Source organism: Vombatus ursinus, unplaced genomic scaffold (assembly GCF_900497805.2).
Source record: "Vombatus ursinus unplaced genomic scaffold, bare-nosed wombat genome assembly UNPS02014778.1, whole genome shotgun sequence".
Classification (NCBI taxonomy): domain Eukaryota; kingdom Metazoa; phylum Chordata; class Mammalia; order Diprotodontia; family Vombatidae; genus Vombatus; species Vombatus ursinus.
In genome coordinates, this window is record NW_020954556.1 from 50,886,063 (window position 1) to 50,904,167 (window position 18,105).

The following is an 18,105-nucleotide window of genomic DNA, read 5'->3' on the forward strand; positions in this document are numbered from 1 at the left end:
TCCTTCTTTGCCTTGCCCCGCCTCTGCTCACCCTCCTCCACCTGAACCCCAAACAAATTTGGTGCTGGAATTCCTCATTTCCACCTTGGTCAAATGCTTATTCTTGCCACACCTGCACTAGAGGAAACTCATGCTGCTGTCCTTAACTGCTGTCTAGACACACAGATCAGTTAACCCGCAAGATCAGCCCTGAACTTGGGACTTTTTTATGGCCTCAGCTCGAAGATTCAGGGCTTGACAACGCCAGGGGCAAAGATCACTTCGAGTGGATTCTCACGGAGGCAAGACTACAGGGACCATCCCGTACTTTTGCTTGCCAGAAAGATGCTCAGCCTTCCAACCCCACTTCCTCTGCTTTTGGAAAAGGGCCGGAGTTAATTGCATTGTTAAGCAAAACTATTTTTGGCTCCCTGACATTCCAGCAAAAGTCTCATCATTCAAATTGTATTTTGTTCAGAAGCTGATTTTATGGGAATGACTAATTTGGGACGTTAATAGGGTGTCTTTTAAAAATGCAAAATTCAAGCCTGTTTGGAGGAGTAATGAAAAAAGAAGAAATAATGGGTTTAGAAATTATTTTTAAACTACAGCCCATTAGAAAGACATGTTCTGACCTTCCTTTGTGTACTTCAAAAAAAAAAAAATTAAAACTAGTACCTAAAGACAGCCATCACTTGCTGTCCAATTAAAGCCATCCTTTCTCAAGTGCCATATTGATTGTCCCAGATAAAGAGAAGTAAAGGGACAATTTGGATCCACTTCACAAAAGCATTTGATAAGGTGTATCACAAACTCTTAAAAAGCGCTTGAGAGCAGTTTGCTGAACAGCATTCAGACTCAGTTGTTCTCTCTACAAAGACAGCCTCATCATGTGTGATTCCAACAGAATGGCTACTTTTATCAGTGATATTCCCCCAGGTACAACTTTGATTTCATTACTGTTTATTCTGTTGGGATACAGACTTATTATCTTCTTAAAGTGTTTTTTGAACCAGGGGGAAGTTCCAACATGTGTCTGAAAAATGTTTGCTCTTTGCAGGTGTCTTGTCCACTCACTGCAGACTATGTGATACTCGGAGTTTCAACTAGTGACCCCAAAACATTTTCCTCCCGTGGTCATTTATGCCTCCTTTTTTAATTTAGGGCCCCTTAAGGCAGGCTGCTTTTAAGAGCAGAGAGCTACATTTTAAGAGGTGCCCAAACCACATGGTCAACTTCAGCAAACAGGTGGGCTTGCATTTTTAGATTTGTAAAGCACTGTACCTACATTATCTCACTTGATTCTCATAACTACTCTGTGAGGTGGTAGTGGCTGTTGTCCTTCCTTCTAGAAGAGGACCAAAATGCTATCACTATGCTAGAGTCAAGTTACAGTGTGTAGACTGTGGCTGATTAGGCCAATACGAGCTTGGAATGTTCTACCACAGGTCCGGCACAAATGTAAACATTTGGGGTGAATTCTCTACATGTTTCTGTTGAGCTATTTCAGTTCTGCTTTGCTCATGGAGCACTGCACCTTCCCTAATGAGGGCACACCATGCTGGGTGGTCCTGTGCCAGTGTCACCTATGTCACACAATCAATTCCACACTTCTTCAGAGAGACCTTGAGAGTGTCCTTGTATCTCTTCCTCTGACTACCCTGTGAGCGCTTGCCCCTAAAAGAGGATTCTCAGCTCTGTGAGGAAGGTGATATTGTTATCCCCTTTTCCAGGAAATTGAGGCTAAAGGAGTAAAGTGTGAAGTATCTTGCCCAGGATCACACAGCTATTAAGTGTATGTATGAGGCAGGATTCAAACTCAGATCTTCCTACCTCCCAACCCTAGCTGCCTAGAGGCAGGCAGTGTTGCAAATTGGAGAGAGGACTGGCCTTGGAGTCGGGAAGACCTGGATTCAAATATTACCTGTGACAATTATTAGCTGTGTGACCAGGGCAAGTCATATAACTTCTGTGGGCCTCAGTTTCCTGATTTGTAAAATGGGGATGAAAATGCCTTTAGTACCTATCTGATGGAGTTGTTATGAGGTTCAAGAGAAATAATGTTCGTGTAACAGGGGTTATGGGGGTACTGCTGATTTTCTGAGATGACCTGGATGTGTACTCTGACTCCTTTCTAAGCCCCGTCCTTCCTTAGATGACCTTCTGTTTGGTCCCCAGTGACAAAGTTTATATAGAACAATGCTGTCAAATGGAAATGGGGTCCATGAAACCTTAGAAGCTCTGCCTACTGCCTGTTGCTTAGTTTTAAAATGTGCTATTATCTATGTTTTAATGTATTTTCATTTAGTTTGTTAAATATTTTCCAACTACATTTTAATCTGGCTCAGGTTACACTTAGGAATGCTGTGGGCTGTATGCAAGGGCTGATTTTTTTAATAACCTTATCTCAATTTACGCCTTTCTTAAAGATAGAAGCTCTGATTCTAATTTCAGAACATGTAGGTATCCATCTACAGCCGCTGGCCCCAGAGTGACCAAATTAGACTATAACAGACCTGGTAGGTTAAACTAGAATGATGCTGTGATGTAAAAGGAAATTCTGTCATCAGACATAAAAGGTTAACATAGGGGCAGCTAAGCGGCATAGTGGATGGAGCACGGGCCCTAGAGTCAGGAGGACCTGAGTTCAAATGCGGCCTCAGACACTTGACACTTACTAGCTGTATGACCCTAGGCAAGTCACTTAACCTCATTGCCTAGCCAAAAAAAAAAAAAAAAGAAAAAAAAAGGCTAACATAGTTGTGTTCTACCTGCAGCCGCCAACTCTTGGACATTGAAAAATACCTTGTGCCTGGGGGCTTTGCTCCTCTGGGACACAGTTTCACTTGTAAGCTCCTAGATGGAGAGGTGGAAGGGCCTCGAGAGGCCATCTCATCCAATACTCTCCTGCCCCCTTTATTTTACAGATGAGGACCCTGTAGCCCGACAAGATGAAGCAACTTCTCCGTGGTCATACAGGTATTAAATGTCAGAGCCAGGATTTGAATTCAGGTCTTCTGATTCCAAAGCTAGACCACTTTCCATTTTGCCATCCTTGTGCTACCAACCTTGCTGACTTATTGCGAGGAAAGCACATATTAATGTGAATTATCCTTCTTATTAGTGAGACTTTCTCTTACACTAGTGAATTTGAAGGGCAGAAGTGGATAGAGTGCCCAGCGTGGAGTGAGAAAGACATGGGTTCAGATTCAAGACTCAGATACTTCCTAGCTGTGTGACCCTGGGCAAGTCACTTAGCCCTGTGTGCCTCAGTTTCCTCATCTGTAAAATGAGCTGGAGAAGGAAACATCACCAGTATCTTTGCCAAGAGAACCCCAAATGGGATCAGGAAGAGTTGGACACGACTGAAAAAACGACTCAACAGCAACGGTAAGAATAAAGGGTGTTACACTTATCTGTGAGGGGAGGAGTGCTAGGACAGTAGGTCTGTTTCCATTAAGTACTTATGATGTCTTTTTGTGGTGCCAGGATCATTTCCTGGGGCTAGTAGAGCCATCCTGAATGAGTGCCTGCTGCTGTAGGTTGTGAGGTAGACATCTAGGAAGTCCTTGTTCGTTTCCATTCTGGGTCCTGGGTGGAAGTGGCGTTGGCACTGTTGGTCCCTCCTGTTGGGAGGAGATGCATACCTGAGCTCCCCATGATAGCCAGCATCTGGCCACTCCTCACTTTCAGGTTCAGATTCTGGATCACAGGCACAGGGGAATCCTGGCCTCGGTTCCACAAACGAGGCATTTTGAACTCACTCAGTTGCTCGTACCATGGCATGTGGGAGGTCCCTTTAACCTGAGAGAAGGGAAGGATGGAGGATGCTCTTAAACGATGCTGATGAGTATGTCATAGGCTCATTTTAGACCCATCTCAATAGCCTCTGTCCAACTGCCCAGAACCACCACTAGGGTAGGGCGACTGGAGTATCGACACAAATTAGAGGGGCCAAAATTTAGAGAGACAAGCAACAGAGAGAACCTAGTTGCTTAGTACCTAGTTGCAAGAATAATGAGCTATATATAATAAGGTAAAAGTGTCTGGTGTACTTCCTTCCTTATGCTAACTTCTCTCTAGCCAAGCCCTGCTGTACTCCCTCCTCTGATAATACATTCTCCAGCCACCATTCTGAGTGTCCTACTCTCTCTGTCAACCCTTTACCATGCAATATCTTGGGATCTCTTCTCCCACTGGGCCTTGTGTCTTGAGGTCCATGGTCTTGCCCTCCAAACTGAATTTATCTTTAAAAGTCTATTTGATGGTACCTTTCATGCTGTTAGCTCCTTTGGTCACATTTTGTTATATTTTCTTTCCTCCTTCCTCGTGATCTCGGATGACCATGAGCATTTGAACCCTAAGGCAGTTAGGTGGTTCAGTAGATAGAATGCCTGACCTGGAGTCGAGAAGATCTGAGTTCGAATCTGGCCTCAGACATGTATTGACTGTGTGACCCTGGGCAAGTCACTTAACCCTGTTTGCCTCAGTTTTCTTATCTGTAAAATGACCTGGATTAAGAAATGGCAAACTGCTGTAGTATCTTTGCCAAGAAAACTCCAAATGTGATCATGGAGAGACGGGTTCGACTGAACAACAACAGAACTTAAACCCTAGTGCTGCCCATATAAAATAGGCTCAAAGAACAACAATACATCTGCTACCTATAAAGGAATAGACAGCAGTTGTAGGTGAGACACAGATGAACCCAGAATGTGAGATAGCTGCAAGCATGTTGTTATCACCATATTTGGTGAAACAATTGATCTGCCAACAAGTTTTTATTAAGCACCTACTATGTGCTAGTAGGCCAGGGCACTGCACAAGGGCCTGGGGATACAGGTACAAGGAATGAAATAATATCTAGAATGTTTCAGGGAGCCATTCTATAGGAACAGAGCTCCATGGAGGGAGTGGAAACCAGCCAGAGTGGACACCCTGTCAAGCTATGAGAAGGGCTTGGGGATAGGGGAGAAGGATTCTGATCAGGTCTCATCAGTCATGAGGAAGCAAAACAGGGGCCTGAACTGGTCTGGTCACAGCTGCACCAGTCATAGGTCTGGCCATGTAGAGGGGGGGTTTCTTATGATATTTTAGGGATGCCATCTTGAAACAGCATTTGTTGGGAGCAGGATTATGTGGTTCATCCCTTTGTGAAGTGCTGGGGTGGATAGATGCACTATCACACACAGGTGGGTTCAGATCCCACCCCTGATACTAGCAGCCCCAAGTAATACTCTAAGACAAGGGTTCTGAGGTCTATGAACATGTTTTGTTCTGTTTTTTTTTTTTAATATTATGATTACTGTATTTCAATATAACTGGTTTCCTTTGGAATCCCATGCATTTTATTTTTTGAATTCAAAAACATTCTTCTGAAAAAGGGCCCATAGACTTCACCAAAAGGTCACCAAAGAGGACCGTAACCAAAAAAGGTTAAGAATCCCTCCTCTAAGACTAAAAATTGTGGAACAGTTGCTGATGTGCATCCGGAAAGGGAGTTTCTTCATTAGGGAGCTCCCCACCTCCATGAAATCTCCAGTCCAGACCAAGAGAGCAAAAACATCCCGATTTGCAAACCAAAGGATTATGAGACTGGGAAAGACATAAACAACAGCAAAGCTGAAATAAACTTGAATCCCCAGGTAAGTCGGTGTATCATCTTTCTGGATGACACATACCACGGTCCAGCTTGTTTGTGTCTCTTGGCCCATCCCACCCAGACAGCCAAGTGGGAGGTCCCAGGCACACTCCTCCCCAGGCTGAGCTCCCCCCATTCACTCCCTGCCTAATGATAGAGTCAGAGGGAGAGGGAAAGAAGAGGTCTCCAGTCTTGAGTGAGGGGACCTGTGAATTTTGCAAATGCAAATGCAAATACAAAAAAAAGACGATTTTTCATTTTCATGGGCAAACCGTGCTTTGTCTTTGCTGAATAATAATATTTAATCCTTTTCTCCCTGAAAACCCTTAACCTCATTCTGCCTTTGGGCCTCACAACTCTAACTGAGGTTGCTAAGGAACATTCCTGCTTCATAGTTAAGGAAATGTAAGGGATGGCTTCCTTTGAAAGAGAAAGTCAACAGAAACCAGGATAAGTTTGGCATAATGATAATAATAATAACATAGCTAACATTTATATTGTGCATTAAGATTTGTACAGCTGCTCTAATATTATCTCATTTGATATTAGCTAGCATGTATATAGCACTTTAAAGTTTGCAGAGTGCTTTACATGTTACCTCCTTTGATATTAATAATAATAGCTAGCATTTATATGGCACTATAATGTTCACAAAGTAATTTACATGTTACCTTATTTGATGATGATGATAATAATAGCATCTTAAAATTTATAAAGCATATTACATTATATTTTTTCATTTGGTCCTCACAATAACCTTGGGAGGTAGGTGCTACTATTAGCCTCACTTTTCAGATGAGGAAACTAAGGCTAAAAGAGATTAAGTGTCTTGCTATAGCTAATAAGGATCTGTGGCATAATTTGAACTCAGGTCTTCCTGATTCTGAGTCCTCTACTGCATCACCAAGGAGTAGTTCTCAGGGAGTGTACTATTTCTGCATCCTCAGAGAAGAGACCCAACTCAGGGAGTTTTACAGTCTTGTTTCATATGTTGAATTTTCTGCCAGGGAAGGCTCAGACCATCAGACACAGTCATAAAGTATTTACTTGTGCTCTTACCTGGTAGTTGAGGTCCCTGATCTCCAGGGTGTTGGACTGGCCACTGTATGTGAAATACAGACTGTTGTCATTTTCAGAGAAGAACACGCTGTCCTGGATTTGTAGGAAATAAATTATAGGTTAGGGGGTCCTTTCTAGGCTAGTGAAGAGGCAAGAGAGAAGGGGGAAATATTGGGCAAAATACCTAGTTAGATTGTATGGTTCCCCATTCAAGGGTCAAAGGGATTGATGTATACAAGTGGTAGCCAAAGGCTTTCTGCATAGCATTAACTTCATTATTGAGGAGGTCCTTTTTCAAGTCGGCTGCCCACAGAGTCTAATGCTAGCCCTCTGCATGGCAGGAAGCATATGGTAGGGCATCCCTCTTTCTGACTGATATACCTTCTGACAGACTGAACAAGAACAGTCAGGATGCTGGCCTTATAGTAGGTCACTAGCAGCAATAAATCGGAGTAGAATAGTGAAGGTAAGAGCCCTAGGATTGAGATTGGATGATCTGCATTCAAATTTCAGCTCTGCTACTTACTATGTGGGGGACAAGTCTCCTATCTCTGAGCTCTGATTGTATCAATTTTTAAAATGAAGGGCTGGATTCTGGAAAACAACTTGGAACCATACCCCCAAAGTCACTAAACTGCCCCAGCAAAATCATTACTAAGCCCATTACTTAAAGATATTAAAAAAGAAAGAAAGCAAGAAAGAAAAGGACCCATGTGTACAAAAATAATTCTAGCAGGTCTTTTTGTAGTGCCAAAAAACTGGAAATTAAAGAATTGGCCATCAATTAGGGAATAGCTGAACCAATTATGGTATATAAACATAATGGAATTACGTTTGAGCAGCTAGCTGGCATTGTGGATAGAACCACAATCAGGAAGACCTGAGTTCAACTCTTAGCTACATGACCCTGGGAAAATCACTTAACTTCTCTGGGACTCAGTTTCATAATCTATAAAATGGGGATGATAATAACACATATGTTATAGGGTTCTGTGAAGATCAAATAAGATAGCTTATGTAAAGGACTTTGAAAAACCTTGAAGTGCTTATATAAATGCTAGCTGCTATTATTACTAAGAAATGATTAAAGGGATAGTTTTAGAGAAACCTGGAAAGAACTCTGTGAACTGATGCAGAGTGAAAGGGTAAATAACCACAACATTATAGAGAAAAACTTGAGAACCCTAATCAATACAATTACCAACCATGATTATAGAGGACTGATAATGAAACATGTTTACCCTCTTACTAACAAAGAGAGATAATGAACTCAAGATGCAGAAGAAGACTTACATTTTCGAATATGATGAATGTGGGAATTGACTTGACCACATATTTGTTACAAGGGTTTTAGTTTGTTTTTTTTTTTGCTTTGTTTTGTTTTTTAAATAAGATGGGGTGGGAGGGGAAGTAGGGGGCAGGGATAAGATAGACCAAAAAAGAAAAATAAATGGAGGTCATTGAAGCACATTTTTAAATGCACAGAAGAGAAGAAAAGGAAGGCTAGAAGGGATCCCAAACAAGAGGGACAGTTTTGAAAGTTATATGTTGAATTTCTGATGTATCTTAAAAGAAAAGCAAATAATACATAAAAGAAATTCACAGTTTTTGTGTCGAATACTTTTTCTATGGAAATGCTTATGTTCAGAATAAAAATTCAAAACAAAATAAATAGCATTAAAATAAAATTAGGGGGGCTAGACTTTTAAATCTCTAAATCCTATGGCTCTGGAAAGTGTCATCTACTTCTTGTATTAAGGGGATAATCTCCAGATGGGAGAAGCACCCAACCCGGCTCTCTTCCCAGAGTTTAGCAGAGATCCAGCAATACTTACCTGGAGATGGTTCTTTCTTTTTCCTGACTCAGCATTAAGGATGGGGAGAGGTTGAAAAGATAGTATATAAAGAGGAATAAATTTGAACAGTTTTACTTCCATACACAGTGTTTGTAAAGACACCATCCTATGAGAAATATCATTTTATTCTGTCCTATAAAGAATTCAGCCTCATTGGAGCACCTTTGGTTTTCAAAGGAAGCAAGGTATTATCACTTTTTAAAGAAAATTATGTTAGGTGGACAATTCCTAATGATGTAAACAATCCACATATATGGGTGCAAAATTTTAGACAAAATGGTTATTCCAAATGTCAATCCTATCATTGAAATCACTGGAGAAGACTATCCCCTGCCCCCAATCTAAGAAAAAACATCTATTTAGGTTCTAGCTCTCTATCCCATGAGCCAACAGGGCATAGTCAGTCATAGTCCTTGGGTCCAGTCAGTCAGTCAACTAGCATTTATTAAATGCCTACTATGTTCTAGGCCCTGTGCTAAGCACCGGAACCAGGAAAGTTCTAGGGTCGTCAGGGGTTTGATGGTGCCAGCTCCAATTCCCCTTTCACTGTTCAATTCCTCAGGAATCAGATTGCAGAGGGTTTAGAAAAGAGAGAGAGGAAAGTGTGTGAAACCGCAAGTTTGGATGGATTTCTCAGACTTTAGTTGAGAAGGGTGTAGATACTCGGGAGCGACTCTCCCAGATCCCACTGGCACTGGCAGGCTGGGGTCCCAGAACAGGCTGTTACATTTACCTTCAGGAGTCTAGGGGTTTACCCTGAGAAGGTTGGGAGTGGTTTTCTGGTACTATAGTTCAACAGGTCTCCAGTAGTGTGATGACAATGTGATATCCATTTTAATTAGCTTTTAAAAAGAGTTATTTTCTAAGATGGTATAGGAAATACAGTCAGTGCAAAACATCCTTCCATCCCCAAAAGTCTCTGACACTATCTCATCAACACTGACTAAAAATGAAAGCTCTCTGGCACCCTTACCAACTCTGTCTCTCCCCTTGCAGAGGGCATTAATCTCCACCAGTAAGGAGAGAGTGCCCTACCAATGGGCTTGGGACAGTGATTTCTTTGGCACCGGGGTTACTTAAGCAAGTTACCTACTAAAGCAAGAAATAGTACCTCCTCTCAAGAAGCTCACATGGAGACAATACGCTAACCACTGTGTATAAACAAGACACATACACACACGATAAACTGGTGAAAATCTCAGAGGAAAGGCATTAAGATTTGGGGCATCATCTTACAGAGGATGTTATATTAGCTGAAACTTGAAGGAGGCTGGCAAAGCTAGGAGGTAGAGATGAGAAGGAGGTTGGGAGGTTGAGAGAGGGGTTGGCTTTGGTGGGGAGATAGGCCATCTCATCATAAGAAACTTGAGTAAAGGAGGCAAGAATGGAGAATAGTGTTGGAAGGATGTGAGATGAGGAAGGGAGACGAGGAAGTTCTCTACTAATGGCCTTCTTCTCTGATGAGGGCACACCGTATTCAGCCGTCCTGTGCCGGTGTCTCCCATGTCAAACAATCAATTCCAAAGTTCTTCGGAGAGACCTTGAGAGTGTCGTTGTATTATTTCTTCTGACCACCATGTGAGTGCTTGCCCTGTGTGAATTCTCCATAAATTAGTCTTTTTGGCAATCATACATTTGGCATTCAAACAATGTGGCCAGCCCACTGGAGTTGCACTCTCTGCAGTAGAGTTCGAATGTTTAGCAGTTTAGTCCAAGAAAAGACCTCAGTGTTTGGTATCTTATCTTGCCAGGTGATCTTCAGAATCTTCCTAAGCGAATTCAAATGGAAGTGATTTAGTTTCCTAGCATGGCACTGGTATACTGTTCAGGTTTCATAGACATACAGTAATGAGGTCAGCACAATAGCTCTGTAGACCTGCAGTTTGGTAGGCAGTCTAATACCTCTCCCACACTTTCCTTCGGAGCCTTCCAAACACTGAGCTAGCTCTGGCAACATGTGCATCAACCTCATTATCAATACGTACATCCCTAGAAAGTATACCGCCAAGGCAAGTGAATTCATCCACAGCATTCAAAACTTCTCCATTTGCTGTACCCGATGGTTCTGTGTATGGGTGGTGTGGTGGTGGCTGATGGAGTACCTGTGTTTTCTTGGTGTTATTGTTGGGCCAAAATTAGCACAAGCAGCAGAGAAATGATCCAAACTTTGTTGCATCTCAGCTTCAGAGGCTGCATTGAGTGCATGACCATCTGCAAACAAAAAATCATGCACCGACACTCCTTCCACTTTGGTCTTAACTTGTAGCCTTTTCAAGTTGAAGAATCTACCATCAGTGTGGTAGCTGACCTTGATGCCATGCTCATCCTCATTGAAGGCAGTTGACAATATGGCTGAAAACATCATGCTCAAAAGCATGGGAGCAAGCACACAGCCTTGTTTCACTCCATTGAATAGAAACAAAGGAGATAAACAAGGGGGAAAGGGATCTGAGAGTTGAACTGATTTCTCAGAGGAATCAGGATCAGGGGAGGAGGAGGGCAGAGCCAGTGCAGGGATGGTAGCCAAGGAAAGTACTGTGGAGGGGAATCACAGTAAGGGCAAAGAACAGAATTGGTAATTGTAAGGCATAAAGAAAGGTGGAATAATAAAAGATTATGATCAGATAAAGGAATTTTGAAGTTCTATCAGATTCCTTCCCTCTTAATACCAGGCTAGGATTATCTGTACTGAGAGAATTGTAGTAATTGGAAGGGAGGTAAGACATTTTGGTACAAGTCATTTTGGAAGGGAGGCTAGGCCGGCCTGGATGGGGGCAGTATTTGGGGATTTAGAACAGTGGGGGTAGTAGGGAGGAGAGGAACTTAGAAAGGTAAGTGGGAGGATGCCAAAGACAGAAAAAAAAATTCCCATTTTTTTTCTACACCTGGTCCCAAATCCAGGAAATGGGGGAGAAACTTCTTGTCCTTTTCCTCTTTCCTGCACAGTAAGGTACACTGCTCCCAGGACCCACAACCCAGGCTAGTCCCGTTAGTATTAGAATTCAGCTACATTGTGGGCCAGATGAACTTTCGTGAGCTGGCCTGGAAATCTAGCTATCCTTTATGCCCTGGTTTTCACAGGGAAATGATTGCTGGTTCCTAAACAACCATCTTTTAGGATACAACCTTTGTACCAGATGGGAATTGCTTCTACTCCAATCTGTACTTGCCTAGGGTTCGTTCCTGAGGTTTTGACAAATTATCTGTATTCCTAAAATACTAAAATATCTATTCTACTGACATCTTAATCAGCATGGCTGTCAGAATGTCTCTTGAATTACTGATGTGTGACATGAGAGACAAGCAAAAGTAAATTTATTTGCAGGTAGCAAGTTCCGTACTTATTGTACTGTGATTCTTAACTTCTAATCGAATCTCCAAGCTTGGGGTAAGGAATGATACTCAAAAAATACAAGAGTAGCTGTTTTTTACACTGGCATTTAGGTAAGTAACAAACATTTGTTAGAGACTTACTATGTGCCAGGCAGGCAGCTAGGTGGCACAGTGGATAGAGCATCAGACCTGTAGTCAGGAAGTCCCAAGTTCAAATCTTGCCTCAGAAACTTACTGACTATGTGACTCTGGGCAAGTCACTTAATCCTGTTTGCCTCAGTTTCTTCATCTATCAAATGAGCTGGAGAAGGAAATGGCAAACCCCTCCAGTATCTTTGCCAAGAAAATCCCAAAGGGGGTCACGGAGAGTTGGGCGTGACTGAAAACAACAGTGTGTGAGGCACTGTTTGAATCACTGCAGCACTGAGGTTAGCAAGGAGCTAAACAAAGCCCCCGATATAGGAAAAGAGTGAGGCTTATAAAGACAGAAAGCTATACAACCTGTAGGATGATGATGTATTTTTAGGGTTTCTTATGGGGATTGAAGATTAGGGACAGGATCAGAACAAACAAGATGAGGAAGATGGTTGCTTACAAGATAAGGAAAAATTGTCTTGACATAGGATGAGGAAGATGAATGACAGGATAAGGAAGACAGGGTAAGGGAGACAAAGGCAACTCTTTTGGTACAAGTTATATGGTATTTTAAGATAAGGGATAAAGGACTTGAGAAGCTCTCAAGTTCCAGGATCTCAAGGTACAGGGTGGGCTACAGAATGAGCCTCAAACCCCCTTGGGGGCCTGGGAATAATTAACATTATTTTTAATCCTAGGGCACCCTTTGTATCCACATCACTTTCAACTGTCCTTTCATTGTGTCCCTGATCCAGTCCAGTCCAGTCCTTCATTCTTTGTTACTTCAGACCCAGTCACTGAATTTTCCCATACATTTCAGTCACCCATGCCTCCGCCCAAGGCATCTGTCCCAACCCCAGCCCACCTTGATTACTTAATTAGCTTACTTGACACTTCTTAATCCAATCCAGACCCCTCCCCCCTCCTCCCAGTTACCTATGGATCACTCCAGGCTACTTGCCATTCCTAAATCCAATCCAAATCTTCCCACAATCTTTTTCCATATAAAAATGTCAGTTTTGTCCCTATCAAATGAGCAAACTCACTAGGAGTCTGGCCTGCTTGTATTGGTGTCACAAATAAACTTGCTATTTTGACTGGAAGGCTTGAGTGGTCAAATTCTTTCAAGGCAGACTCTTGCCTGTACCCTTGCATTTCAGGGTTCCCAGCACCTCTAGACTGCAACACCTTGGAGTGCTGAAAGGTTAAGGGGACTTGACCAGGGTCATAATTCACTATGTATTAGGAGGATTTTAACCCATGTCTCTACAGCTCTGAGGCCAGTTTATTATCTAATAAATCATGCAACCTCTTTCATATCTTTTTTCAGTATTCCTTCTATGGGTTGCTTCAATCATCAGTCTTGTTTTATGAATTTGGAGATTCAGTAAAATTTGTAAATTTTGAAACAAAGCAGATGAATCTCTCAAACACTCAAACTGATGTGTGATTCCATGGATTTGGAAGTTTCTTCCACCAATCACTCAACCTGATGAGGATGGGATCTGGACCCCAAAAAGGAAAAAACGCTGGACTTTCCCACATGGCCAAATCTCTGGTGTTCCCCTGAGGCTACAGTCCCATCAACTGGCCTTTTGTTATCACCTAAACCCAATCTTCCAATTCTCTGTTACCCTTAACCTAGTTTAGCCCTCCATTGTTTTACCTCCCTCTGGCCCCCAGCCACTTTCCACCCTTAATCCTAACTCGGTCTGTCTCTCTTGGCCACGTGGTCCAGTCCCTGGCATTCTATTACCTCACAGTCCCCCCCCACCCAAGACTACTTGGCCAGTCCTAGATCTCTCCCATAGTCTTTCTGTATATAAGGTCCATCTTGTCACCATTAAGGTGCTCGGATTCTTAAAATCTAGCCACTCCACTGCTTGCTAATGTTCAGACTCCTCAAGAGTCTGGCCAATATGGCGAATGTTCTAATAAACCTTGTCTTTGGCTGAAAGAAGACTTGGGTCGAATTCTTCCGGGCAGGACCTGCATGTTGTGATTTTGGGGTCCCAGCACCCCTAAACCTCAACAAACCCACCACCAAGCACTTATTTAGCACCTACTATGCACCAGGCATTGGTCCTTGGGGATAAAAAGACCAAAATAAAACTGTCCCTGCTTTTGAAGATCTTCCATCTGTTAGTGGAGAGAATAAATATTTACAGAATCCAGATCCAAAAAAATGCAAGCAGTTTGAGTTGGAGGAGCTGTAGGAGCTGGGTACATCAGGAAAGACTTCACATAGAAGGCAGAACTTGGGCTGAGTCTGGAAGGAGACCAAAGATTCTAGAAGGAGCCATGAGGAGGAAGTAAGTCCCCTAGGGGACAGGGGGCCATCAGTGTAGAGGTGGTGAGAAAGGGCGAGTATTATATAGGAAAAACAGCAGGAAGACTCATTTGGTTGACCTCCAAAGTGTAGGAAGGAGAGTAATGGCCAGTAAGGCTGGATGAGTAAGTTGGGGCTGATGCGGTATGGGCCCAAGCCAAGACCTTTGCCCTTCACCCCAAAAAGAATTTGGGTCCCATTTGTCTGCAGGCCCCAGAAAACCCTTGAACTTTCCTTGAACTCACTTGGTCAAAGAAGTCTCTAGAGATTGCATGAGGCTATAATCCACTCAATTGACCTTTTCTTATCACCTAGGCCCAATCTCCCAATTCTTTGTTTCCCTAATTAAGTATAGCCCTCCATTGCCTATTACTGGAAGCCCCACCCCACTTCCCATCCTTGATCCTGTCTAGGTCCCATTCAACCTCCCATCCATATCCTCCCTAGACTCTCCAGTCACCTCAGCTTACTGGCCATTCCCATCAAGACACCCCTTCTTCCAGACCCTCCTCCAGTCATCCCAAACCACTTGGCCACTCCTAGATCCTTCCCATAGTCTTTCTGTATATAAGATCCATCCTGGCCGCCATTTAGGGGCTGAGCCTTCCTCATGCCCGCTCGTCCTTATAAGCGTCACAAATGGTCAGATGCCTTAAGAGTCTGGTTTGTATGGCTCATCTTTAATAAGCCTTGTCTTTGGCTGAAAGAAGACTTCGGTTGAATTCTTTCGGGCAGGACCGTCATGTCTGATTTTGGGGTCCCAGCATCCCTGACAGGGCCAGGCTGCAGAGGGCTTTACATGCCAAACAAAGGGGTTTGTATTCGATCCTGGATGTCATGGGGAGCCACTGGAGTTTATTGAATCAAATACGTATTTTAGGGAAATCATTTTGATAGCCAGGTGGAAGAGGAATTGGAAAGGGTAGATGAGGTAGGGAGACCAATTAGGAGTCCATTTATGGATAGAGTGCCAGGCCTGGAGTCAGGAAGATCATATTCCCGAGTTCAAATCCAGCCTCAGATACTTCCTAACTGTGTGACCCTGGGCAAGTCACTTAACCCTGTTTGCCTCAGTTTCCTCATCTATCAAATGAGCTGGAGAAGGTAATGGCAAACCACTCCAGTATCTTTGCCAAAAAAAAAATCCAAAATGGAGTCACACAGCGTCAGATACAACTGAAAAACAACTGAATAGTAACAACAGGTAGGAGGTGCTGAAATAGGATAATGGTTAAATTAGTAAAGAAGGGGACAGATACAAGAGATGTTGTGGAGGTGGAAAAGACAAGATCTGGACAATCATTGAGGGAGAAGAGTGGAGGATGACAGAGGTTACAAACCTGTGTGACTGCAAGGTGATGACAGACACAGGGAAGTTTGGAAGAAGGGTGGGTTGCAGGTGGGGAAAGATAATGGGATCTGCAACCTCGGCTGGAGCCCACCCAGGCTTGCTCATGCAAATGGAAGAGGGGTGGAGGCCCAGAGCCAGACAGAGGGTGACTGCCTCAGGTACAAGATGATCTGGCCACTGGCTCAGAGACCTTTGTGTTAGGGAAGCAGGGGTCTTCCTTTTCTTTTTGGCTAGGCAATGGAGTTAAGGGACTTGCCTAAGGTCACACAGTTAGTAAGTATTATATGTCTGAGGTCGGATTTGGACTCAGGTCCTCCTGACTCCAGAGCCGGTGCTGCTCTATCCACTGCACCACTTAGCTGCCTCCCAGGGATCTTCCTATGAGCACCTGAAAGCTTGGTGAGTACTTGGCCCACAGTTAGCTTTTTTCATAATCCTGGGGGGAAACCCACCCTTTTTGTAGCAGGGAAACTGACACCAGTTTGCATGTTTTTTGGCCTTTTTAAATGTATTGATTGGTTGTGCTGATTTTTTTCATCTGTTTCTTTTTAATTTAAAAAAAAACATTATTTGTTGTACTGGATGGCTCTCTGGGAGGGGGAGGGGGAAGGATACTGGGAAAATCTATGAGGATGTTAAAAAAAAAGATAGTAAAATACATCCATACACCCACAGATATATGTGTATGTATATATGTAAGCATGTATATGTATATGTTTATGTGCATACATGTAAACATATACGCATAGATATATAGCAACATTCACATACACACGCGTACATGTACATGCACACACATACACATACACATATGCACATGCACATGCACATACACATACACATACATATACATATACAAACACACACTGTCCTGGGTGAGCATCATGATACCTGGTAGTAGAGAATGGAAGAGAAGACAAGAACTTTCAGAACTCTGGTAGAAGGAAGAAAAGGGTGTGTTGAGCAATAACAGGTGAAGGAGGTGGAGGAGTTGTGTTAAAGACAAGCTTCCAAACTAGCTACTCTGGGGAGGGATGGGGTGCCACCCATCTTCAATTCTCTGTAGGTTGAACACCCCCATGGGTCATCCCATTGTCCCCCCCAGGTGCCCTCACTTTGGAGACCACTGTCCTAGAGCACCCAGACAAGAAAGATTCACATCTACATGGGTCCTTTGGTGCTAAACCCCTCCCTCGTTCTCCAAACGCTGAGGGTGGTGGTGGTCTAAGTCCTTCTAACTCCTCTCCTTGTTCACATTTAGTCTCTCCCATATCCCAAGAGAGAAATGTAAGGCCTTTGTGTACCAGTCAGAAAAAAAAAAGTGACACAATTTGGGTGGATAATTGCTTCCTGTTTCTTCCCTTCTCCCTTTCTGAAAACAAGTCTCAGGTTCTGAACTTTCCTTTTCTCTTTGATCTGCCTGTGAGCTATTTTAAGACTTACCATCATTTTGAAATTGATCCAGCAAAAGCCCCTTTCTTTATGTTAATTCCTTGTCTTACCCTCCAGTACATTTCCCAGTCTGATGGTCACTTTTGCTTCCAAAGCATCATAAAACAAAACCAAGGATGTTTGGGTGGAGGATTCCTGTATCAGCTCTCATTCCTCTGGCTACTGATACAAACACAAAACGGTCATCGGTCATCGCCCACTCACTTACAGTTTCCCCGCCTGGGGCAGGGTCAGAGAATGTCCAAGCATGACCCGAGAGTCACCCAGCCCACTCCTTAAACCAGCTCCAGAGTTTCTTGAGCCACCTTTCATTCCTGTGTTGCCACATAGGAATTTGATGGTATGATCAAATACCACTTTCCTAGGGGGACTCAGGGACAGCAGAGTGGCTCCAGCTGTCTGCCTTGTTGATACACTCAGTTTAAACTCTCCGAGACTCTAAGCAGACAGACATAATCTGGTCAAGACTTCACTTACCGAGAGATCCTGCTGGCTAGAGAGATTCTTCATATCACTCTGTAGGTGGAGGTTTTCAATGATGGTGCCTCATAGGGCAGGGTGGCACCCGCTTCTCTTTCCTCCTGTCTTATGATTCTTGGATGGGATGGCTACCCTTCAGCATGGGTGTCTCCCCTCTCTCTTGCTTGAATCCAGCTGGCCCTGGTTCTACCTCCTCTTGCCCTGTGCTATGCAAATGTTTCAGGGGGCAGAGTACTGGCCCACGCAGGCATTTTCTTCCATTCTAGAGATAAGGAAAATTTCCTGGCTAAAGGTACATCTGATAAAGAAAACTCCAGCTAGGCCCATGCTCCCCCTTACTCTAGCTGGTGAGACTGATCGAGAGAAAACAGGTTGCCCCTGGCTTCCTCTTCGTTGGCATTTTGTGTGCCTGACAAGGTATTCTGTGACTGGTTGTCGCTTTTTTTTGCTGTATTTGCTTATCAGCAGAAGGCTGCCCCAGAAACTGCCA

General features: G+C 43.3%; 1 protein-coding gene across 1 annotated transcript in view; it reads right to left on the reverse strand.

Moving 5' to 3' along the window:
• Positions 1-17,328, reverse strand: part of ABCG8 (ATP binding cassette subfamily G member 8) — a 41,218-nt gene extending 23,890 nt beyond the window's left edge. Inside the window, exons 1-5 of the mRNA XM_027865016.1 lie at positions 17,299-17,328; positions 16,707-16,814; positions 9,169-9,278; positions 6,680-6,785; positions 3,627-3,783 (exon numbers count right to left, since the gene is read on the reverse strand). Coding sequence (XP_027720817.1) covers positions 3,627-3,783; positions 6,680-6,785; positions 9,169-9,278; positions 16,707-16,814; positions 17,299-17,328 — 511 coding nt within the window. The remainder of the gene's footprint in view (positions 1-3,626; positions 3,784-6,679; positions 6,786-9,168; positions 9,279-16,706; positions 16,815-17,298) is intronic.
• Positions 17,329-18,105: the final 777 nt, after the last annotated feature.